Genomic DNA, 21538 nt, shown 5'->3' with positions numbered 1-21538 from the left:
CACACACATGGGGTACACCCACGGTGATATTAGAAGCACTATCTCCCTTAAATATTAAGAAAAATATCACAGAGTGTGCACACTGTGTGATATGAGGAGTCATATTTACCCTGGATATCACGACTCATATGAAGGGTGTACACACACCGGGTGATCATTAAAGTAATATCTCTCTATAAGATTACAAATAATATCGAAGGCTGTACACCCCCTGTGACATTAGGAGTAACATCCCCTTAAAATATTGGGAGCAATATCACACGGTATACACCCTGTAACGTTAGGAGTAACATCCCCCCATAATATTACTCATAATATCACAAGGTGTACATGCATTGTGACATTAGTAGTAATATCCAGCTAGCATATTTGCAATAATATCACAGAAGGAACACACCTGTGACATTAAGAGTGACATCTCCCTAGAATAGTAAGAATACTATCACAGGGTGTACACCCCCTGTGATATTAGGAGAATCATCTCACCAGAATATTACAAATAATGTCACAGGGTGTTATCTTCTGTGACATTAGGAGTATAGACCCCTGGGAAATTATGAATACTATCACAGGGTGTACACCCCTGTGACATTAGGAGCAAAATCCTTCTAGAATATCATGAATAATATCACAATGTGTACACCCCCTGTGTCATTAACAGTACAATAGCCCTAGGATATTATGAAATAGAACACAGGGAGTACACACCCTGTGACATTAGAAGTCACATCCCCCAAGGATATAACGAATAATATCAGAGAATGTACATGCATTGGGACATCAGTAGTCACATCTCTTTAGGATGATACGAACAGTATCAAAGGGTGTACACGCATTGTGAAATTAGTAGTGAACTTCCGCTGGGATATTACGAATTTTATGACAGGGTCTACACGCCCTGTGACATTAGTAGTCACGTTTTCCTAGAATATGACGAAGAATACTAAAGTGTGTACAGGACCTGTGATTTACAAGTAACATTTCTATAGAAGATTACACGTAATATCACTGTATATACACCCCATGTGATGTTAGGAGTCACATCCCACAAAACTATAACGAAAAATTTCACAAGGTGTGCAACATCTGTGACATTAAAAGGAACATTTCCCTAGAATATGACGATAATACCACAGAGTGTACACCCTCGGTGATATGAGGAGTGACAGACATCTTATAAGGGTAATACGAGTAATTTGACAAGGTGTACAAACCCTGTGACATAAGGAGTGACATCCCTCCAGGATATTCTGAATCATACCAAAGGGAAAATATTCCATGTGATAATAAAATCAACCTCTCCTTATGAGATTAAGAATAATAGCACAAGCTGTACACACATTGTGGCATTATTATTAACGTCCCGCTAGGGTATTGCGAACAATATCAGAGTGTGTAGAGACTTGTGACATCAGGATTCACATTTCCCTACAATATCACGAATAATATCACAGGGTGTATACCCGCAGGGACTTACACAGTGACACCTTCCTAGAATATGGAAAATAATGTCCCAGGGTGTTAACCAAGTGTGGCAGTACAGAAAACATACTAGGAGAAGGGGAGTAATATCACCCCCTCTTGCCCCCCTGGCTCTTAGGACCCCCATCGCAGGGGGGAGAGGTGCCCCCTGTGATGCAGGGAGTAAGAAAGAGCCAGTCCCTCTTGCCCCCCTGGCTCTTAGGATCCGCGGTGGACTCACAGCCTGTTTATCATATTGTGAGTAATATCATCTCCCCCTCTGGAGATTATGAACTGTTTCACAGACCAGTGTACACCCTGGGTGTACAGAAGTTGTACACCAATCTGTATTGGGAGTCATATCATCCTTTTCCTCCCTGAATATTAGGAACAGTATCACAGGGGTGTTTCTACTCCCTGGGATATCGGGTGTCATGTCCTCCTCTCCCACGTTGCAATTGGAAACAATATCACTGGGGGCATGTCCACCTTGTGTGATATTGAAAGTAATATTATCCTCTTCCCTCCAGGATCATGGGAACAATATCCTTGGGGATGTCCACTTTCTGCCATATATGTAGTCATATCACCCCCTCCGTCTTGGAATATTTTTAAGGACCACCTCACACGGGGGTGTACACTTCCTGCGATGTTGGGAGTAATAGCATTCTCTTCTTCCATGAATATTAGGAGCAAAATCACCGGATGGATACACACCCAGTGCTATATTGGGAGTAACGTCATACTCCAACCCCTGGAGATTATATTCGGATCAATATCACCAGCTGTGTGTACACCTACTGCGATATTGAACGCAATATCATGCTCTCTCCCTCCCTGGACATTAGGAGCAATATAACACGTGGGTGTACACCCACTGAGGTATTAGGGCATAATATTAGTATGAATTATTCCTCATTTATTATTAACATGAATATGAATGACCGATATTAATATTAATATTAAGAAATAATTGCTAATAAGTTTTCAGATTATTAATATTAATTATTAGGAGCTAATATTACTGTTTTCTAATGAATAAGATCGATATCAGTTATTATCAGGTGTCATTAATCATTAATATTAATCATGTATTCTTATCGTTAGTATAACTATTTAATATTAATTATCATTATTATCGGTATTGATTTTAAAAATTATATTATGGGTTATTAATATTGATAATTATTAGTGTCAATTAATAATTGAGATTATTAATTGTGGTAAGTCGCATTGCGCCATTGCACCCCTCCCTTGGCAGCTCATTTATGACCCAAAATGGGGACACAAATGCCCCTGAGAGAGCAGCAGTATACTGGGATAGATGAGGATGGTCACGTGGTGGAGAGGCGTGTTTTTGGGTACCAGCCCTTCACCTGTGTCGACCTTCTCAGCTTGAAAAACAATACACCGCCCTATACCGAAAAGCCACAAGCCCTAATTGATTTGCTCCAAGCTGTTATCCAGACCCACAACCCCACCTGGGCTGATTGACACCAGTTGCTCATGTTCCTCTTTAACAGCGAAGAAAGGCGGAGAGTCCTCCAAGCAGCAACTAAGTGGCTAGAGGAACATGCACCAGCTGATTATCAAAACCCCCAAGAGTATGGAAGGACCCAGTGGCCAGGAACCGACCCCCAGTTGGACCCACATGAAAGAGAGGATATGCAAAGGCTAAACTGAGACAGGGAAGCTCTCTTGGAAGGATTAATGAGTGGAGCTCAGAAGGCCACAAACGTTAACAAGCTCTCTGAGGTCATTCAGGGAAAAGAAGAAAGTCCAGCACAATTGTACGAGAGACTGTGGTAGGCCTATCGTATGTATACTCTCTTTGATCCCGATAGCCCTGAAAATCAGCGCATGATTCACATGGCTTTAATCCGTCAAAGCACAGAAGACATGAGAAGAAAGCTGCAGAAACAGGCTGGCCTTGCAGGGATGAATACATCACAATTACTAGAAATAGCTAGCCAGGTGTTTGTAAACAGGGATGCAGTAAGCCGTAAGGAAAACGGCAAAGAGAATGGAGGTCAGGCCTGGTGACACGCCGACCTGTTTGTCAGCTGCAGCAATCAGAGGGGCCCCCCCAAAGAGGCAAGGGAAGGGGGGCCCTGGGAAAGAAACTCAGCTTGGCTGTCAGAGTTTGCAGCGTAACCAGTGTGCTGATTGTAAAGAAATAGGACAGTGTAAGAACAAATGCCCTCAGCTCAAAAGAAAACAAGGTGACTCAGAGCAGGAGGCCCCGGACAAGGAGGAAGGGGCCCTGCTAAACCTGGCAGAAGGGTTCTTGGACTGAGGGAGACCGCGCTCAAGCGTCCCCAAAGAGCGTCTGGTCAGAATGACAGTCAGGGGTGGAGACATTGACTTTCTTGTAGATAGCGGTGTGCAACAGTCGCTAGTAACCGCCCCGGTCACCCCCTTATCCAAAAAGACTATTGACGTCATCGGAGCCACAGGGGTTTCAGCAAAGCTAGCTTTCTGCTTGCCTCGGACTTGTACTGTAGGAGGCCTTAAAGTCATTCATCAGTTTTGGTACATGCCTGACTGTCCCTTGACCTTTTTGGGAAGGGACTTGCTCAGCAAGCTGAGAGCCACTCTCTCTTTGACAGAGCATGGCTCTTCGCTGCTAAAGTTACCCGGAACGGGAGTCATTATGACACTTATGGTCCCCCGAGAGGAGGAATGGAGACTTTTCTTAACTGAGCCAGGCCAAGAGAGAAGACCAGCTCTGGCTAAGCCATGGCCAAGAGTACAGGCAGAAGACAACCCTCCGGGATTGGCCAGTTAAGACTGGGGCCCAGCCGGTGAGGCAAAAACAGGAGCCGGTCCCCAGAGGTGCCCTTCAAGGTATCCAGGTCTGTCTCAAGCACCTAAGAACTTATGGAATTATTGTTCCTTGTCAATCTCCATGGAACACTCCCCTCCTGCCTGTTCCCAAGCCACGGACCAAGGACTACAGGCCGGGACAGGATTTGCGCTTGCTTCATCAAGCTACACTGACTTTACATCCAACAGTACCTAACCCGTCCACATTGTTGGGGTTGCTGCCAGCTGAGAACAGCTGGTTCACCTGCTTGGACCTGAAAGACACTTTCTTTCCTATCAGATTAGCCCCTGAGAGGCAGAAGCTGTTTGCCTTTCAGTGGGAAGATCCGGAGTCAGTTGTCACTACTCAGTACACTTGGACCGGGCTTCCCCAAGGGTTCAAGAACTCCCCCACCATCTTCGGGGAGGCGTGGGCTCGAGACCTCCAGAAGTTTCCCAGCAGAGGCCTAGGCTGCGTGTTGCTCCAGTAGGTTGATGACCTTCTGCTGGGACACCCCACGGCAGTCGGGTGTGCCAAGGGAACAGATGCCCTACACCGGCACCTGGAGGACTGTGGGTAGAAGGTGTCCAAGAAGAAAGCTCAGATCTGCCGACAGCAGGTACGTTACTTGGGATTGACTATCCGACAGGGGTCAGAACGCAGCCCGGGATCAGAAAGAAAGCAGGTCATTTGCAATCTAGCAGAACCTAAGAGCAGAAGGCAGGTGAGAGAATTCTTAGGAGCTGTGGGGTTTTGTAGACTGTGGATCCCAAACTTTGCAGTATTATCCAAGCCTTTGTATGAGGTCACAAAGGGGGTGGGGACTGGGAAACTTTGGAAATGTGGATCCCAACAACAGCAAGTCTTTCATGAGTTAAAGGAAAAACTTCTGGCAGCCCCAGCCCTGGGGCTACCTGATCTGACAAAGCCTTTTCCATTCTATGCATCAGAGAGAGAAAAGATGGCAGCTGGACTTTGAACCCAAACTGTGGGGGCCTGACCAAGGCTGGTGGCCTACCCCTCTAAACAACTAGATGGGGTTTCTAAAGGATGGCCCCCCTGTTTGAGGGCCTTGGCAGCAACTGCCCTGCCAGTACAAGAAGCAAATAAGCTGACTCTTGGTAAAAACCTGGACACAAAGGCCTCCCGTGCTGTGGTGACTTTAATGAATACTAAAGGACATCATTGGCTAACAAATGCCAGACTCACCAAGTACCAAACTGCTCTGCAAAAATCCCCGTATAATCATTGAAGTTTGCAACACCCTACACCCCGCCACCTTGCTCCCGGTATCAGAGAGCCCTGTCGAGCCTGATTGTGTAGAAGTGTTGGACTCAATTGACTCTAGCAGACCTGACCTCCGGGAGCAGCCTTGGGCATCAGTAGATTGGGAACTATACGTGGATGGGAGCAGCTTCTTCAACGCCCAAGGAGAGAGAGGTGCAGGGCATGCAGTGGTAACCCTGGACACTGTTGTTGAAGCCAGATCGTTGCCCCAGGCCACTTCAGCCCAGAAAGCTGAACTCATTGCTTTAATTCATGCCTTAGAACTCAGCGAGGGTGAGACTGTAAACATTTACACTGAATCTAGGTATGTCTTTTTAACCCTTCAAGTGCATGGAGCATGATAGAAAAAAAAGGTCCTGTTGAACTCTGGGGGAAAAGACAGAAAATATCAACAAGAAATCTTGCAATGATTAGAAGCAGTATGGAAACCCCACAAGGTGGCAGTTATGCATTGCAGAGGACACCAGTGAGCTTCCACCTTGCTGGGTTTGGGGAATCCCCGCGCTGACTCAGAGGCTCGAAAAGCAGCATATGCCCCCTTCTGGGCATCAGTGTTCCCTCAAGCACCTGATCTTGGACCTGCTTCTTCTAAAGAAGAAAAGGACTTTCTCCAGGTAGAGGGAAGGACAAGTGATGAAGGAAGGATGGATTCAGTTACCAGATGGGAGAGTAGCTGTGCCACAGCTGCTAGGAGCTGCAGTTGTACTGGCTGTGCAAGAAACCACCCATCAAGGTCAACTGTCATTGGAAAAGTTGTTAGGCTGGTATTTCTACATCTCGCGTTTCTCAGCCCTTGCCAAAACGGTGAGGCAGCGGTTTGTTACCTGCCGACAGCATGATGCGAGGCAAGATCCAGCCGTTCCGCCCGGCATACGAGCTTATGGAGCAGCCCTCTTTGAAGGTCTCCAGGTGGACTTCACAGAGATGCCAAAGTGTGGAGGTAACAAGTATGTACTAGTTCTTGGGCGTACCTACTCTGGGTGGGTGGAGGCCTATCCAACACCAACTGAGAAAGCTCGTGAAGTAACCCCTGTGCTTCTTCGAGATGTGATTCCTAGATTTTGACCGCCCTTACAGATTGGCTCAGACAACAGGCCTGCGTTTTTGGCTGCCTTGGTACAGAAGACGGCAAAGGTATTGGGGATCACACGGAAACTGCATGCCGCCTCCCGGCCTCAGAGTTCCGGAAAGGTGGAGCGGATGAATCAGACTATCAAAAATAGTACCATTGTCTTCCCCGCTGGATATTGAACACAACACCACAAGGGGCGTCAAACCACCTGCTAAATTTGAGGGAATGTTATCCTCTCCCCACCTCCCCCGGCCCCGGATATTAGAGACAATAACACAGGGGTGATGTACACCCACTGCTTTATTGGGAGTAATATCATCCTCTCCCTTCTTGGATATTAGGAACAATATCACACTGTGCGTGTACGCCTGTCGCGAAATTCAATGGAATGTCATCCTGTGCCTCCCTGGATATGATGAACAGGATCATGGGGGATGTACAACTTCTGAGATATTGGGAGTGATATCATCCTCTCCCCTCTGGAAGTTAGGGACAATATCACAGTGGTAGTGTACACCCTCTAGGATGTTGGGACTAATATCATCCTCCTGCCCACTGGATATTAAAAACCATATCACAAGGGGCATGTACACACACTTCGATATTGGTATTAATACCATCCTCTCCCTCTTTGGATATTCAGTGCCATATTTCAGCTGGGGTATACCCCACCTGCAATATTGGAAGTAATATGATTTTCTCCCCCCCGGATATCGGAAACAATATCACAGAGGGGTGTTAACAACCCCTGCGATATTTGGATTAATATCATCGTCTCCCCTCACAAACATTAAGAACAATATCGTAGGGGTGGGGGGTGTACACTCCCTTTCATATTTGATATCATCCTCTTCCCCCCTGGATATTAGGAACAATATCAGGAAGGGATATACAGACCCTTCAACCTTTGCTGTCATATAACTGTCTCTCCCCTAGACATTAGGAAAAATGTCACTGGGGATGTGAACAGCCCTGCGATATTGAGAGTAGTATCATCCTCTCCCCCATTGCATATTGGGAACAACATCACAGGTGCGGTGTACTGCCTCTGCGATATTGGGAATAAAATTTTCCTTTCTTCCCCTGGACATTAGGAAGGGTATCAGAGGGGGAGGGTGTACATTCCCTGCGATATTCAACGTAAGCTTATCCACTCCCTCCCAGGGTATTCAGAACAATAGGACAGGAGGGGTGTACACCCCCTGCGATATTGAGCGTCATATCATCCTCTTTTGCTCTGGATATTAGGAGCAATATCACAGGGTTGTGTACACCCCCTACGATATTGGGAGCAATATCATCCTCTCTCCCTGTGGATATTAGGAAGAGTATCACAGGGCTGTGTAAACCCCCTGCGGTACTGGGAGTAATGTCATCCTCTCTCCTTCTGGATATGAGGAAGATTTTCACAGGGGTGTGTACACCTCCTGCAATATTGGGAGGAATATCATCCTCTCCACCCAGGAAATGACTAACAAGGTCACGGGGGTGTGTACTCCCCCTGTGATATTGGGAGTAATGTCGTCCTCCCCAAACCTGGATGTTAGCAACGAGATCACAGAGGGGGTGTACACACCCTGCGACATTGGAAGTAATATGATCCTCTCCCCACCTGGATATTGGGAAAGATATCACAGTGTGGGTATACATTTCCTATGCTGTTGGGAGTAATATCATTCTTTTCCTTTCTGGATATTAGGAAGAATATCACAGGGGTGCTGTACAATTACTTCGATATTGGGAGTAATATCATCCTCTATTTTCCTGGATATTGGGCACAAAAACACAAAAGGGTGTACAACCCCTGCGATATTGGGAGTAATAGCATACTCTCCTTCCCTGGATGTTAGAAAACAATATCATCAGGGCTGAACACCCCCCGCGGTAATGGGAGTCATATTTACTCTTTCACGGGCCATTTGGAACAATATCACAGGGGGTGTTTACAAAAAGGGGTGGTGCACACCCCCTGTGATATTGGGAGTAATGTCATTCTCTCCACCTCCGGATATTAAGAACAATATCCCGGCGGGAGGTGGTACACCCCCAGTGATATTGGGAATAATGTCATCATCTCCTTCCCTGGATATTAGGAACAATATCACAGGGGGGTGTACACCTTCTGTGATATTGGAAGCAATATCATCCTCTCCCCCGCTGGATATTAGAAAAAAATATCACTCACGGTGTACACCCACTGTGATATTAGGAAGAATATTACAGGATGTACACCCACTCTGACTTTAAGAGAAATAGCTCTCTCAAATGTCCCAAACAATATCACAGGGTATACAATGATATTTCCCTAGGATATTACAAATACTATCACAGGGTGTACACCCACTGTGATAACAGGAGTAATACGTCCCAAGGATACTACCAAGAATATCACAAGGCTGTACACCCACTATGACATCAGGAGTGATATCTCCCTAGGATATTACGAATACCATCACAGAATTTACACACATAGTGTGCACCCACGGTGATATTAGGAGTACTGTCAACCCAGGACATAACCAATAAGACCACAGGGAGTACATACATGATGTACACCCACGGTGATGTTATGAGAACTATCTCCCTAGGATAATACCAATAACATCACAGAGTGGACACACATGGTATACACCCACTGTGGCACTAGGGCTCATAACTTTCTAAGATATTACCAATAGCATCACAGAATAGAAACACATGATGTACACCCACTGTAATTTCTCCCTAGATATTATGGGTAACATCTCAGTGTGTACACACATGGTGAACACCCAATGTGACATTAAGGGTAATATCCCCCTAGGATATTACCAATAACATCACAGGGTGTCCACCCATGGTGTACATGCTCTGTGATGTTAGGGATAATATCTCCCTGGGATATTATGAATAATACCACGGGGTGTACAGAAACTGTGATATTACAGGTAATATCTCTCTAGGATATTATGAATAATATCACAGGGTGTACACCCACTGTGATACTGGGAGCAATATCTCTCTAGGATAGTACAAATAACATCACAGAGTGTACACCCACTGTGATATTAGGAGAAATATCTCTCTGGGATATTATGATGTACATGGTGTACATCCTCTTTGCTATTAGGAGTAATATCTTCCTAGGACATCACAAAGAACATCACAGAGTGTACACCCACTGTAATATAAAGAATCGTAAATCCCTAGGTGATTACAAATAATATCCCATGGAGTACACCCACTGTGATACAAGGAGTAATATCTTCCTAGGGTATTACAAATAATTTCACAATGTGTGCACACATGATGTACACTCACTGTGATGTTAGGAGTAATATCTAGCTAGTGTATAACAAATAACATCACAAGGTGTACACCCACGTTGATATTAGCTATATTTGTCTACGTTGTTACAAATAATATCACAGGGTGTATAAACATGGTGCACACTCACTGTGATATCAGGAGTCCTATCTCCATCATATATTATGAATAATATCACAGGGTGTACACTCACTGTATTATTAGGAGTGATATCTCTGTAGGATATTACAATTAATATCACAGGGTGTACAGCCACTGTGATATTAGGGGCAATATCTTTCTAGGATATTACAAATAATATCACAGGGTGTAGGCCCACTGTGATGTCAGGAGCAACATCTCCCTAGGATATCAAAAATCCTATCATAGGGTGTACAATCTCTGCCTTCCATGTTCTAAGGGATTCACCTGCTTCAGCCTCCCGAGTAGCTAGGGTTACCCGCCACCACGCCCGGCTAATTTTTTCTATTTTCACTAGAGACTGGGTTTCACCACGTTGGCTAGGCTGGTCTGGAACCCCTGACCTCAGGTGATCCATCAGCCTCGGCCTCCCAAAGTGCTGGGATTACAGGTGTGAGCCATCACGCTCGGACAAGAGTTACATATTCAATTCATTTAGAAACACAGCTCCCATATTTGAGCGTGCATGTACCTTTATGAAGAAATGATGTCAGAAAACCTAAGGATGATAATAAATATGAAAAGTAACTGGCATGTTAAAGGGTCTTCCGATTAAGAACTCTAAGGTTCGATTTCATTTTTAGATAATGCGGTCCTAGCTCTTGTATCATCCTTTTAAATATTCTACATCAAAGGAATTTGTAGCATCGTGTCAGAATGAAATAGAGTGTATTCCACTGCTTCTTAATTTCTTTCAATTAGACTGAGATCTTTTTCTTGAAGAGAGAAGAATATGTTTATTGCATTTTATTTTCTCTGAAAAGAGTAGGCCATGTTTTACTGAGATCATGGATTTGTTATATGTTATGTTTTGGTCTTCTAACATTCTTCAGTGGATTTTCTCTAAAGTAGTATGTACAGAAAGAGTTGAAGAGCAAAAAGGTAAATCATGTAATAATTCTGAGATTTTTGGGTTTGTCACAACTGAGAAATATTGCTGATGGTGTATGGCCCTCAAGTTTGAAAATGTTTCTTGTGAATTGCTTGCATCCAAAATATACACACAGCATTAAGCGCTGGTTTTTATCTTTTATTTTTCCAATCCTCTTTTCTTCTCAAGGCGTCCAAGTCACACAGAGCCACGGAATCTCACAGGTGTCTGAGAATTCCTCCTCCTGGGAATCTCAGAGGATCCAGAACTGCAGCCCGTCCTCGCTGGGCTGTCCCTGTCCATGTACCTGGTCATGGTGCTGAGGAACCTGCTCATCATCCTGGCTGTCAGCTCTGACTCCCACCTCCACACCTTCATGTACTTCGTCCTCTCCAACCTGCGCTGGATTGACATCGGTTTCACCTCGGCCACGGTTCCCAAGATGATTGTGGACATGCAGTCGCGTAGCAGAGTCATCTCTTATGCGGGCTGCCTGACACAGATGTCTTTCTTGGTCCTTTTTGCATGTATAGAAGACATGCTCCTGACTGTGATGGCCTATGACCAATTTTTGGCCATCTGTCACCCCCTGCACTACCCAGTCATCGTGAATCCTCACCACTGTGTCTTCTTAGTTTTGGTGTCCTTTTTCCTTAGCCTGTTGGATTCCCAGCTGCACAGTTGGATTGTGTTACAATTCACCTTCTTCAAGAATGTGGAAATCTCTAATTTTGTCTGTGAGCCATCTCAGCTTCTCAACCTTGCCTGTTCTGACAGCGTCATCAATAGCATATTCATATATTTAGATAGTACTATGTTTGGTTTTCTTCCCATTTCAGGGATCCTTTTGTCTTACTATAAAATCGTCCCCTCCATTCTAAGGATGTCACCATCAGATGGGAAGTATAAAGGCTTCTCCACCTGTGGCTCTCACCTGGCAGTTGTTTGCTTATTTTACGGAACAGGCATTGGCATGTACCTGACTTCAGCTGTGTCACCACCTCCCAGCAATGGTGTGGTGGCTTCAGTGATGTACGCTGTGGTCACCCCCATGCTGAACCCTTTCATCTGCAGCCTGAGAAACAGGGACATTCAAAGTGCCCCGTGGAGGCTGCGCAGCACAACAGTTGAATCTCATGATCTCTTCCATCCTTTTTCTTGTGTCTGTAAGAAAGGGCAACCACATTAAATCCCTACATCTGCAAATCCTGCCCGTTAGTCACATTTTTTTTGTTGCTTGATGGCTTTTATTCCTTTCCACATTTGCTATGTGAATATTGCTTTCTTCATTATGCCTTTAACTGGAATGGGTGAGTATTCTGGGATCCTTTGTTTAGCAGAAACCTCATGACTGAGTCCTCTATACCTAGGCGGCCTCCTTTAGTTTCTGAGCAATAAACCTGTCATCTAGGTGGAATCACAACCATCACTTATATACACGATGTCCTCACTTCACTTTGGAATTCCCTGAAAACTGACTTTATGGAAACAATGTACAGCTGGTCCTCCAACACCATTGGTGCGTTCAAAGTTGTCTAGTTATAATGTTGATGAGGAATAAGTGGTTTCAGTACCCATAACTTTGCTTAAAGGTGAAGATTCCAAGAGACTTTCAAAGATGTTAAGTGAGGACATACTGTACATCAAATTCATATCCTCTTCCAGAGTTCATGTGGAATTTCTTTATAAACTGCTTCTAGAGAATCTGTTTAGGCAGGTTATGTGTAGAGATCCATGTCACCCATCCTCAATCTTGGCTTTGAGTCAAATCACCTGGTGAGCTTACAAATGATGAGTCCTGGGTCTCATTAGCTGAGATTCTGATTTACTTGGGCCTGTGTGGGTATGTGGCTTTTTTTTTTTTTTTAAAGCACCAGAGGTGGTTCCAATGTTTTTAGAGGCATCAAGTTCCAATGAGTAAGAACAGAAGTTAATTGGAATATGATTTCTTCAAATATTATCTTCCAATGAATTGTCCATCAACACCATACAAATTTTTATTATGCTGTTTTTTCTTACCATTTAGCATTTTCTTTTTTATTTCTTTTTTTTTTTTTTTGAGACCGAGTTTCACTCTTGTTGCCCAGGCTGGAGTGCAATGGCACGATCTCGGCTCACTGCCATCTCTGCCTCCCGTATTCAAGCGATTCTCCTGTCTCAGCCTTCCAAGTAGCTGGGATTACAGGCATGCGCTACCATGCCCAGCTGATTTTTGTTTTGTTTTGTTTTGTTTTGTATTTTTAGTAGAGACACTGTTTCTCCATATTGGTCAGGCTGGTCTTGAACTCCTGACCTCAGATGATCCGCCGGTTTCAACCTCCCAAAGTGCTGGGATTACAGGCGTGAGTGACCGCGCCCAGCCATCACTTAGCATTTTCATTTTACATTTGTTGAAGTGATAGATTTATACACACACTGATTGCTGCTTTGTTATACACTTGCATATACATAAGATGGGAAATAGAAAAGAATAAAATGGGCAGAGTATCCCTAAAGTTTCACATTCTGAGACTTTTAAAAAATATTTGCTTTTTAGAAATTTGTTCAATTAAGAAACTGTGGTATACACACACAATGAAGTAGTATTCAGCCTAAAAAGGAATAAAATCCTCTCCACTGCAGACCAAATGTATGAGATTGCAGGTCTGTGTGTTAAGTGAAATAAGCCAGGCACAGAATGACAAATCTTACATGTCCTCACTTATATGCAGGAACAAGAAAGAAAATCTTGGCCAGGTGGATTGGCTCAGGCCTGTAATCCCAGCATCTTAGGATGCCAAGTTGCACGGATCACTTGTGTCCAGGAGTTCAAGACAAGCCTGGCCAACATGGTGAAACCCCGTCTCTACTGAAAACACAAAAAATTAGCCAGGCCTGGTGATGCGTGCCTGTAGTCTCAGCTACTTGGAGGGCTGAGGCCCAAGAACTGCTTGAACTTGGGAGATGGAGGTCCAAGTGAGCCCGGATTGTGCCTGTATACTCCAACCTGGGCAACAGAAAGAGACTCCATCACACACCTACACACAAAAGGAATCTCAGGAAGGTGGAAAGTATAAAGGTGGTTAGCAGACGCTAGGAAGAAAAGGGGTGGGATGGGGAAGGAAGAGAAGTGGATAACTGGGTCCCAAAACACAGAAAGATGGAATAAGTGAGTTCTAGTGTTTGACAGCACAGTATGAAAATTTTAGCACACAAGAATTTCTTGCATATTTCCAGATGCTTTGGTAAGAAGCTTCCTACCTTTCTCATTATGCTGGTTTCTAAGCTATTCTCTTTTTGCTCTTGAAATCATGCTGGTTTTTTTTGGTTTTGGTTTTCTGTTTTGAGATGCAGTTTCACTCTTGTTGCCCAGGCTGGAGTGTAATGGTGCCATCTTGGCTCACCACAACCTCTGCCTCCTGGGTTCAAGCAATTCTCCTGTCTCCACCTCCCAGGCAGCTGGGATTACAGGCATGCCCCAGCACGCCCAGCTAATGCTGTATTTGTAGTAGAGACGGGGGTTTCTCCCTGTTGGACAGGCTGGTCTTGAACTCCTGGCCTCAGGTGATCTGCCCGCCTCAGCCTCCCAAACTGCTGGGATTACAGGCAGGAGCAACCACGCCCAGCCCATGCTATATCCTTATCTGTTGTCTGTTTGTTTTTGAGCCCAGAAATAACTTCTCACCTATGAGTTCAAATGATTTTTAACATGAGTGCTAAGAAAGTTCATTGGTGGAAAAGCAGCCTTTTCAAGAAATGGTGTTGGGGAAACTTGATTTCCACATGCAGAAGAATGAAGGTGGACCCTATGTCATACCAGGTACAAAACTTAACACAAACCGGATCAAAGCCCTAACCCCAACTGCTAAAAGTATAATATGCCTAAAAGAAAACATTGGCCACATTTCCATGACATCAGATAGGGCAATGCTTACTGGTATATGACACCAAAAGCATAGGCAACAAAAAAAAATTATATTCCTTGGATTACATCTAAATGACAGACACTTTTGTGCATCAAAAAACACCGTGAACTGAGTGAAAACATAACCCATGGATGAGGAAAAGTATTTGCAAATCGTATGTCTGGAAAGAGGCTGATATCCATCATAGAGAAAGAACAGATAGAACTAAACAACAAGAAACCCAGAGTATCCCATTAACAATGGTCTGAAGACTCGAGTAGACGAGTCCCTAAAGAAGATATAGCAATGGCCAATAAGCATCTAAAATGATGTTCAATATCACTCATCATAGGGAAGCACAAATCAAACCAAGAATGTGATACTACACATTAGGATGGATGTAATAAACAAACAAGAATTGGTGAAACTAGAGGGAAGTAGGAATGCTTGAACATGATTGGAGGGAATGTAAAACCATGAAGGAACAGGAAAAATAGTATGGCGTGTACTGGAAAAATTAGAAACAGAATTATCAGATGTTCCCACAGTTGCACTTGTGGGTACCTACCAAAAAGAATTAGAAGCCAGGAGTGGAAGAGATATTTGTACACCCATATTCATAGCAGCATTATTCACAACAGCCAAAATGTGGAAGCAACCCAATGGTTCATGGACAGATGAATGAAAAAGCACACTGCAGTTCATTCATACAATGGAAGACTCTTCAGCCTTCAAAAGGCAGGCACTTCTGGCTGGTGCGGTGGCTTACGCCTGTAATCCCAGCATCTTGGAAGACTGAGGTGGGCGGATCACCTGAGGTCAGGAATTCAAGACCAGCCTGGCCATCTTGGTGAAACCCTGTCTCTAATGAAAATGCAAAACATTAGACGAGCATGGTGGTGTGTGCCTATAGTCCCAGCTACTCAGGAGGCTGAGGCACAAGAACCGCTTGAACCCGGGAGGCAGAGGTTGCAGTGAGCCCAGATTGTGCCACTGTACTCCAGCCTGTGCGACAGAATGAGACTCCATGCAAACACAAACTAAACAAAACCAAAAAAAAAAAAAAACCAAAAAACCCAGACAGGCACTTCTGACACAGGCTGCAACATGGATGAATCTTGAAGACATAATCGTCAGTGAAATAAATAAATCCCAAAAGGATAGAGACGACCAGGCTCAGTGGCTCGCACCTGTAACCCCAGCACTTTGGAAGGCTGAGGCAGACGGATCACTTAAGGTCAGGAGTTGTAGACCAGCCTGGCCAATATGGTGAAAACTCGTCTCTATTAAAAATACAAAAATTAGCTGGGCGTGGTGGCGCACGCCTATAATCCCAGCTACTCGGGAGACTGAGACACAAGAATGGCTTGAATCCACGATGTGGAGGTTGCAGTGAGCCGAGACCACGCCCCTGCACTCCAGCCTGGGCGACAGAGAAAGACTCTGTCTCCAAAACAAAAACAACAAAAAAAATTAAACACGGTATGATTCCACTGAGATCAAGGGTCTAGAGTAGTTAAACTCATAGACTTGCAAAATAAAATGGTGGTCCCCAGGGGTGGGCGAGAGAGAGGAATGGAGAGTTTGGTCAATGGGTGCAATTTCCATTTTGAAAGATAAAACTGTTCTGGAGATGATGGCGGTGATGGTTGCTAAACAATGTGAATGTACTTAATGTGATTAAACTGTAAACTGAAAAAGAGTGGAAATCGTTAATGTTTACACTGGCCATTCCATATGAAATAATATATATTTATCATTTTTCATATTTATAGGTGGTATATTTTCGCATAATAAAAGGTGAAAATTAAAGCAGTTGGATCTTTCAAAAGAAAAGAAAGAAGCGAATAGTACACACGAGCTTCCTCCTGATTAGAGGAAGAGCCCCAAAGCTTCTGTGGACACTCACTTTTCTCTTCTTCTTCTTGCATTATTATGAGGAAATCCTTAGAGGTTGGGGAACTTGGGTGACTTTGGCTAATGAGGAGCTCTGTGCCTTGAGCCCCCCAGGCCATAGAATAGTAAATACTCAGTCTGTGCCTCCAGCCCTGCAGTGTGAGGTTCCAGTGCTGTGGGCTCCACACCTGTCACCTGTATCAGGAGGCTCATGTCTCACCCTGTCTTCTGGCCAGCCTTGAGGATGGAGTCTGAGCCTCCAACGTGCACCACGCAGGGAGGATAGTGGACCTGTTCTCCGTGGTCATGGCCCAGCAGAGAGGAAAGGCAGTTCAGTGAGTGCTGAGGGACAGTCAGGAGCCTTGTTTTGTTTCCTCATCCTCAGGACAAACAGGAGAGTGCGGTGGGCAGATGGGAGGAGACCAATGTGCCAACTGTCAGCTCAGCAGACTGTGGAGATACTGCTCCTGGTTGTGGTGGGAGGTCTCAGAAATCTTATTCAAAATGTTGCTTTCCTCCCCCACTGGTTGTCCTTTTCATAGACATCTCACCCATGACAGCAGAGAAGGAATCCCTCTAAACTATTCCCTCAGAACAACAAGAAGATTATGAAGGTGATGATGAGGATAAAGAGGATGATGACAGACACCACGCATCATGAACCCTTACTGAGGGCTTCCTAAAGGCCAGGCTCTGAGCTCTGTGGTCTATGCAGCCTGTTTCATTTCATCTGCATAGTCTCCCAGTTATTAGTGCACATTTCATTATTATTTTACAGACTAGAAAAGGAGCAACGCATTTTCATATAACTTGTACAAGATCATGAAGTCAAAAAGGATGGAGTCCAATTTGAACCGGGCAGTCTAAGTCCAGACACATGGCATTTGGCCAGTCCTGTCCCTGCATCCAACCTGCCCTCTCAAATCCTTGTCACTCAGGCCTATGCCCCTGTTCACTGTGCCATTCCTTTTGGGGGTTCCTTGTAGACCACAGCTAGACCACTGGGTGCCACAATCACTGTGTCAAGTATAGAAAGGGCAGCTGAGATCACATCAAAAATTCCAGAAAGAATTGGGACAGGATCATTCGGGACGCATCTCTCCCTTGCCCCTGTTCCTGGCTTTCCTTACAGCTCTCGACTTCCTCAAAGGAGCCATAAATTCGGAGTTTGGCTTCCACTCCTACTGAGGAAGCTGGAAACCATTTCAAAAATGCTCCTCCGATGTGCCTGTGGTTAAGACCTCTGAGCTCTGCTTAAAACTTTTGGAAGCTGGGCGCGGTGGCTCACGCCTGTAATCCCAGCACCTTGGGAGGCTGAGGCAGGCGAATCACAAGGTCAGGTGTTCGAGACAAGCCTGGCCAATATGGTGAAACCCCGTCTCTCCTAAAAAGAGAAAAAAATGAGCCGGGCGTAGTGGCGGGCGCCTGTAATCTCAGCTACTCGGCAGGCTGTGGCAAGAGAATAGCTTGAACCTGGGATGCGGAGGTTGCAGTGAGCCAAGATCACTCCACTGCACTCCAGTCTGGGCAACAGAACGAGACTCCGTCTCAAAAAAACAAAAACAAAAGCAGAAAAACCCACAACTTTTTGAGAGTTGGAAGACCATCATGTATAGTGCCCGGGACTGAGAGTCTGGCCATTAATTTTCAATACCACCCTTTCTACCTATCTGTACAGTAAGGGGTGAGATGTCCATCCTCTGAGACTCAGCACTCTCATCTGAGTTGATTTCTAATTGAGCCAATGGAAGTGAGCGATGATTAAACCGATCGTGGGTGCCCGCTTCGTGATCTCTACATGATGGATGCATAAAGTAAAGGCAAACTGAATTTTAGATACATTCGTTAACATTTTAGGCTTAAATTCCATACAATTCAACGGAAATATCCCCTGACCTGAAGTTCTGGTTTCCCTGCATTCCAGACAGGACATTTTATTTTGTCCTTAACTCAGTAAGTACTGAGTATTGTGGGAGGAACAAGCAAGTCTCTTTTGTTTCTGATTCCGCAGGGGCTATATCTTGCTTGGTACGTAGGAGATAGCAAAAGTAAAAATCTATGTTAATTATTGAATTGACACTTCTTTGGTTCACAAAAATTGGCTGTCATCAGTGTCACTTTGACTTACTTGATTCTTTTTGCTTTTTGTTTTTTGAGACGGAGTTTTGCTCTCGTTGCCCAGGCTGGAGTGCAGGGGTGTGATCTCGGCTCACTGTAGCCTCTGCCTCCCAGGTTCAAGCCATTCTCCTGCCTCAGCCTCCCGAGTAGCTGGGACTACAGGCGCGCGCCACCATACCGGGCGAAGGTTTTGTATTTTTAGTAGAGGCGGGGTTTCACCATGTTGGCCAGGATGGTCTTGATCTCCTGACCTCGTGATCCGCCCTCCTCGGCCTCCCAAAGTTCTGGGATTACAGGCGTGAGCCACCGCGTCTGGAAAAACTTTCTGATGAAAAGTCTAAGTCCACCTAAGCTAAGCACAGGAGTTAGAGCTTCCATGAATTTTAAAACAAGACCCACCGATTTGAGTAAGCAATTACTCTCTTCAAGGAGAAAAGTTAGAAAACATAATGATGAAATCACTAGGACCTAACTGGCCTGTGGAACTATTTTCTGCTTATGAACTATCAACTTTAATTTCATTTCCAGATGGCATGGTCTCAGCTGTTATACAGTGTTTATAAATGTTCTCAATCAAAGGAATTTGTATCAATCTATTTGAATAAAATATTTGAGGTCTTAATTTCCTTTAATTAGGATAACGTTTTTCTTAAAGTGAAGACAATGGTTTTATTACATATTTTTCTTCGGAAAAGATAGGCTGTATTTTCTAGCAATTACCAATTTGTTATATATGATGATCTGGTTGTTGGAACATTCTTGAATCTAGTGTCTCTAAGGCAGGTGTGTACAGCAAGAAGTGAATAACACAGAAATCAATGATGAAAGCATTAGAAGACAATTGAGTTTGTCAGAACTGCAAAATATTGCTGAGCGTGGATTGCTGTGGAATCTGAAAACATTACTTGTGAATTGCTTCTATCCAAAATGCAGACACAATGCTGGATGTTGGTTTACTTGTTTACGATTTTTCAACCCTCTTTTCTGGGTAAAAGGTGTCCAAACTCTACAGACCGACAGAGTCTAACAGGTGTCTCTATATTCCTCCTCCTCGAACTCTCAGAGGATCCAGAACTGCAGCCGGTCCTCGCTGGGCTGTTCCTGTCCATGTGCCTGGTCACGGTGCTGGGGAACCTGCTCATCATCCTGGCCGTCAGCCCTGACTCCCACCTCCACACCCCCATGTACTTCTTCCTCTCCAACCTGTCCTTGCCTGACATCGGTTTCACCTCCACCACGATCCCCAAGATCATTGTGGACATCCAATCTCACAGCAGAGTCATCTCCTATGCAGGCTGCCTGACTCAGATGTCTCTCTTTGCCATTTTTGGAGGCATGGAAGAGAGACATGCTCCTGAGTGTGATGGCCTATGACCGGTTTGTAGCCATCTGTCACCCTCTATATCATTCAGCCATCATGAACCCGTGTTTCTGTGGCTTCCTAGTTTTGCTGTCTTTTTTTCTTTCTTTCTTTTTCTCAGTCTTTTAGATGCTCAGCTGCAAAACTTGATTGCCTTACAAATGACCTGCTTCAAGGATGTGGGAATTCCTAATTTCCTCTGTGACCCTTCTCAACTCCCCCATCTCACATGTTGTGACACCTTCACCAATCACATAATCATGTATTTCCCTGCTGCCATATTTGGTTTTCTTCCCATCTCGGGGACCCTTTTCTCTTACCATGTAATTGTTTCCTCCATTCTGAGGGTTTCATCATCTGTGGGAGGTGTAAAGCCTTCCCCACCTGTGAGTTGTTTGCTGATATTATGGAACAGGCGTTGGAGGGTACCTCAGTTCAGATGTGTCATCTTCCCCGAGAAAGGCTGCAGTGGCCTCAGTGATGTACACGGTGGTCATGCCCATGCTGAATCCCTTCATCTACAGCCTGAGAAACAGGGATATTAAAAGTGTCCTGCAGCGGCCGCATGGCAGCACGGTCTAATCTCAGTATCTTCTTATCTGTTCCATTCCTTTTGTAGTGTGGGTTAAAAAAGGCAGCAAGGTCAATAAGAATGATATCACAAGGTGAACACCCACTGTGATATTAGGAGTAATACCTCCCTAGGATATAAAATATACTGTCACAGAGTCTACACACATGGAGTACACCCACTGTGACATTAGAAGCAATATCTCCCTAAAATATGATGAAAAATATCACAGGGTGTGCACACTGTGTGATATTAGGAGTAATATTTACCCTGGATATGATGACTAATATCAAGGGTGTGCACACACGGGGTACATGCACTGTGATATCACGAGTTGTAGCTCCCTAGGATATTATGAATAATATCACAGGGTATACACTATGTGCGTACATCCACTGTGATATTTGAAGTCATATCTCTCTATGAGATTACAAATAATATCAAAGGGTGTACACCCCTGTGACATATTAGGAGTAACATCCTTCTAGGGTATTACAGATAACGTCACAAGGTGTACAACTTCTGTGGCATTTTGTACACTCTTTGTGACATTAAAAGAAACATCCCCTTAGGATACTATGAATAATAACACAGGCCATGTACACACGTGGTGTACACCTCCTGCGCCATCAGGAGTAACATTCCCCTGGGATATTAGGAATAATATCATAGCAGGTGTACACACATGGTGTACACCCCATGTGACATTAGTAGGAACATGCCCCT

At 44.5% G+C, this 21538-nt stretch overlaps 2 protein-coding genes across 5 annotated transcripts; both read left to right on the top strand.

Moving 5' to 3' along the window:
* The first annotated feature begins 40 nt into the window (after window positions 1-40).
* LOC100991269 (olfactory receptor 7E24-like) lies at window positions 41-13468 on the top strand. 4 transcript variants are annotated; one of them, XM_055110142.2, is made up of 3 exons: window positions 41-6501; window positions 6579-6688; window positions 11173-12302. In XM_055110142.2, exon 3 carries the CDS (start codon window positions 11285-11287, stop codon window positions 12170-12172), a length of 888 nt encoding a protein of 295 aa, XP_054966117.1. In that variant the 5' UTR covers window positions 41-6501; window positions 6579-6688; window positions 11173-11284; the 3' UTR covers window positions 12173-12302. The 4 variants fall into 4 exon arrangements, with proteins under 4 accessions (XP_054966117.1, XP_054966116.1, XP_014199782.3 ...); XM_055110143.1 differs by having other exon boundaries at window positions 5078-6494; window positions 6632-6688; window positions 11173-12192; XM_055110141.2 differs by lacking the exon at window positions 6579-6688 and having other exon boundaries at window positions 41-6494; window positions 11173-13468.
* Window positions 13469-19808: 6340 nt separating this feature from the next.
* Window positions 19809-20596, top strand: LOC117979551 (olfactory receptor 7E24-like). The gene has a single exon (XM_034955633.2). The coding sequence runs from the start codon at window positions 19809-19811 to the stop codon at window positions 20253-20255; it is 447 nt and encodes a 148-aa protein (XP_034811524.1). The 3' UTR covers window positions 20256-20596.
* Window positions 20597-21538: the final 942 nt, after the last annotated feature.

The sequence above is a fragment of the Pan paniscus genome, chromosome 2 (genome assembly GCF_029289425.2).
Source record: "Pan paniscus chromosome 2, NHGRI_mPanPan1-v2.0_pri, whole genome shotgun sequence".
Classification (NCBI taxonomy): Eukaryota; Metazoa; Chordata; class Mammalia; order Primates; family Hominidae; genus Pan; species Pan paniscus.
The sequence above is the reverse complement of the archived record's forward strand: the minus strand, read 5'-3'. Positions and strand labels throughout refer to the sequence as shown.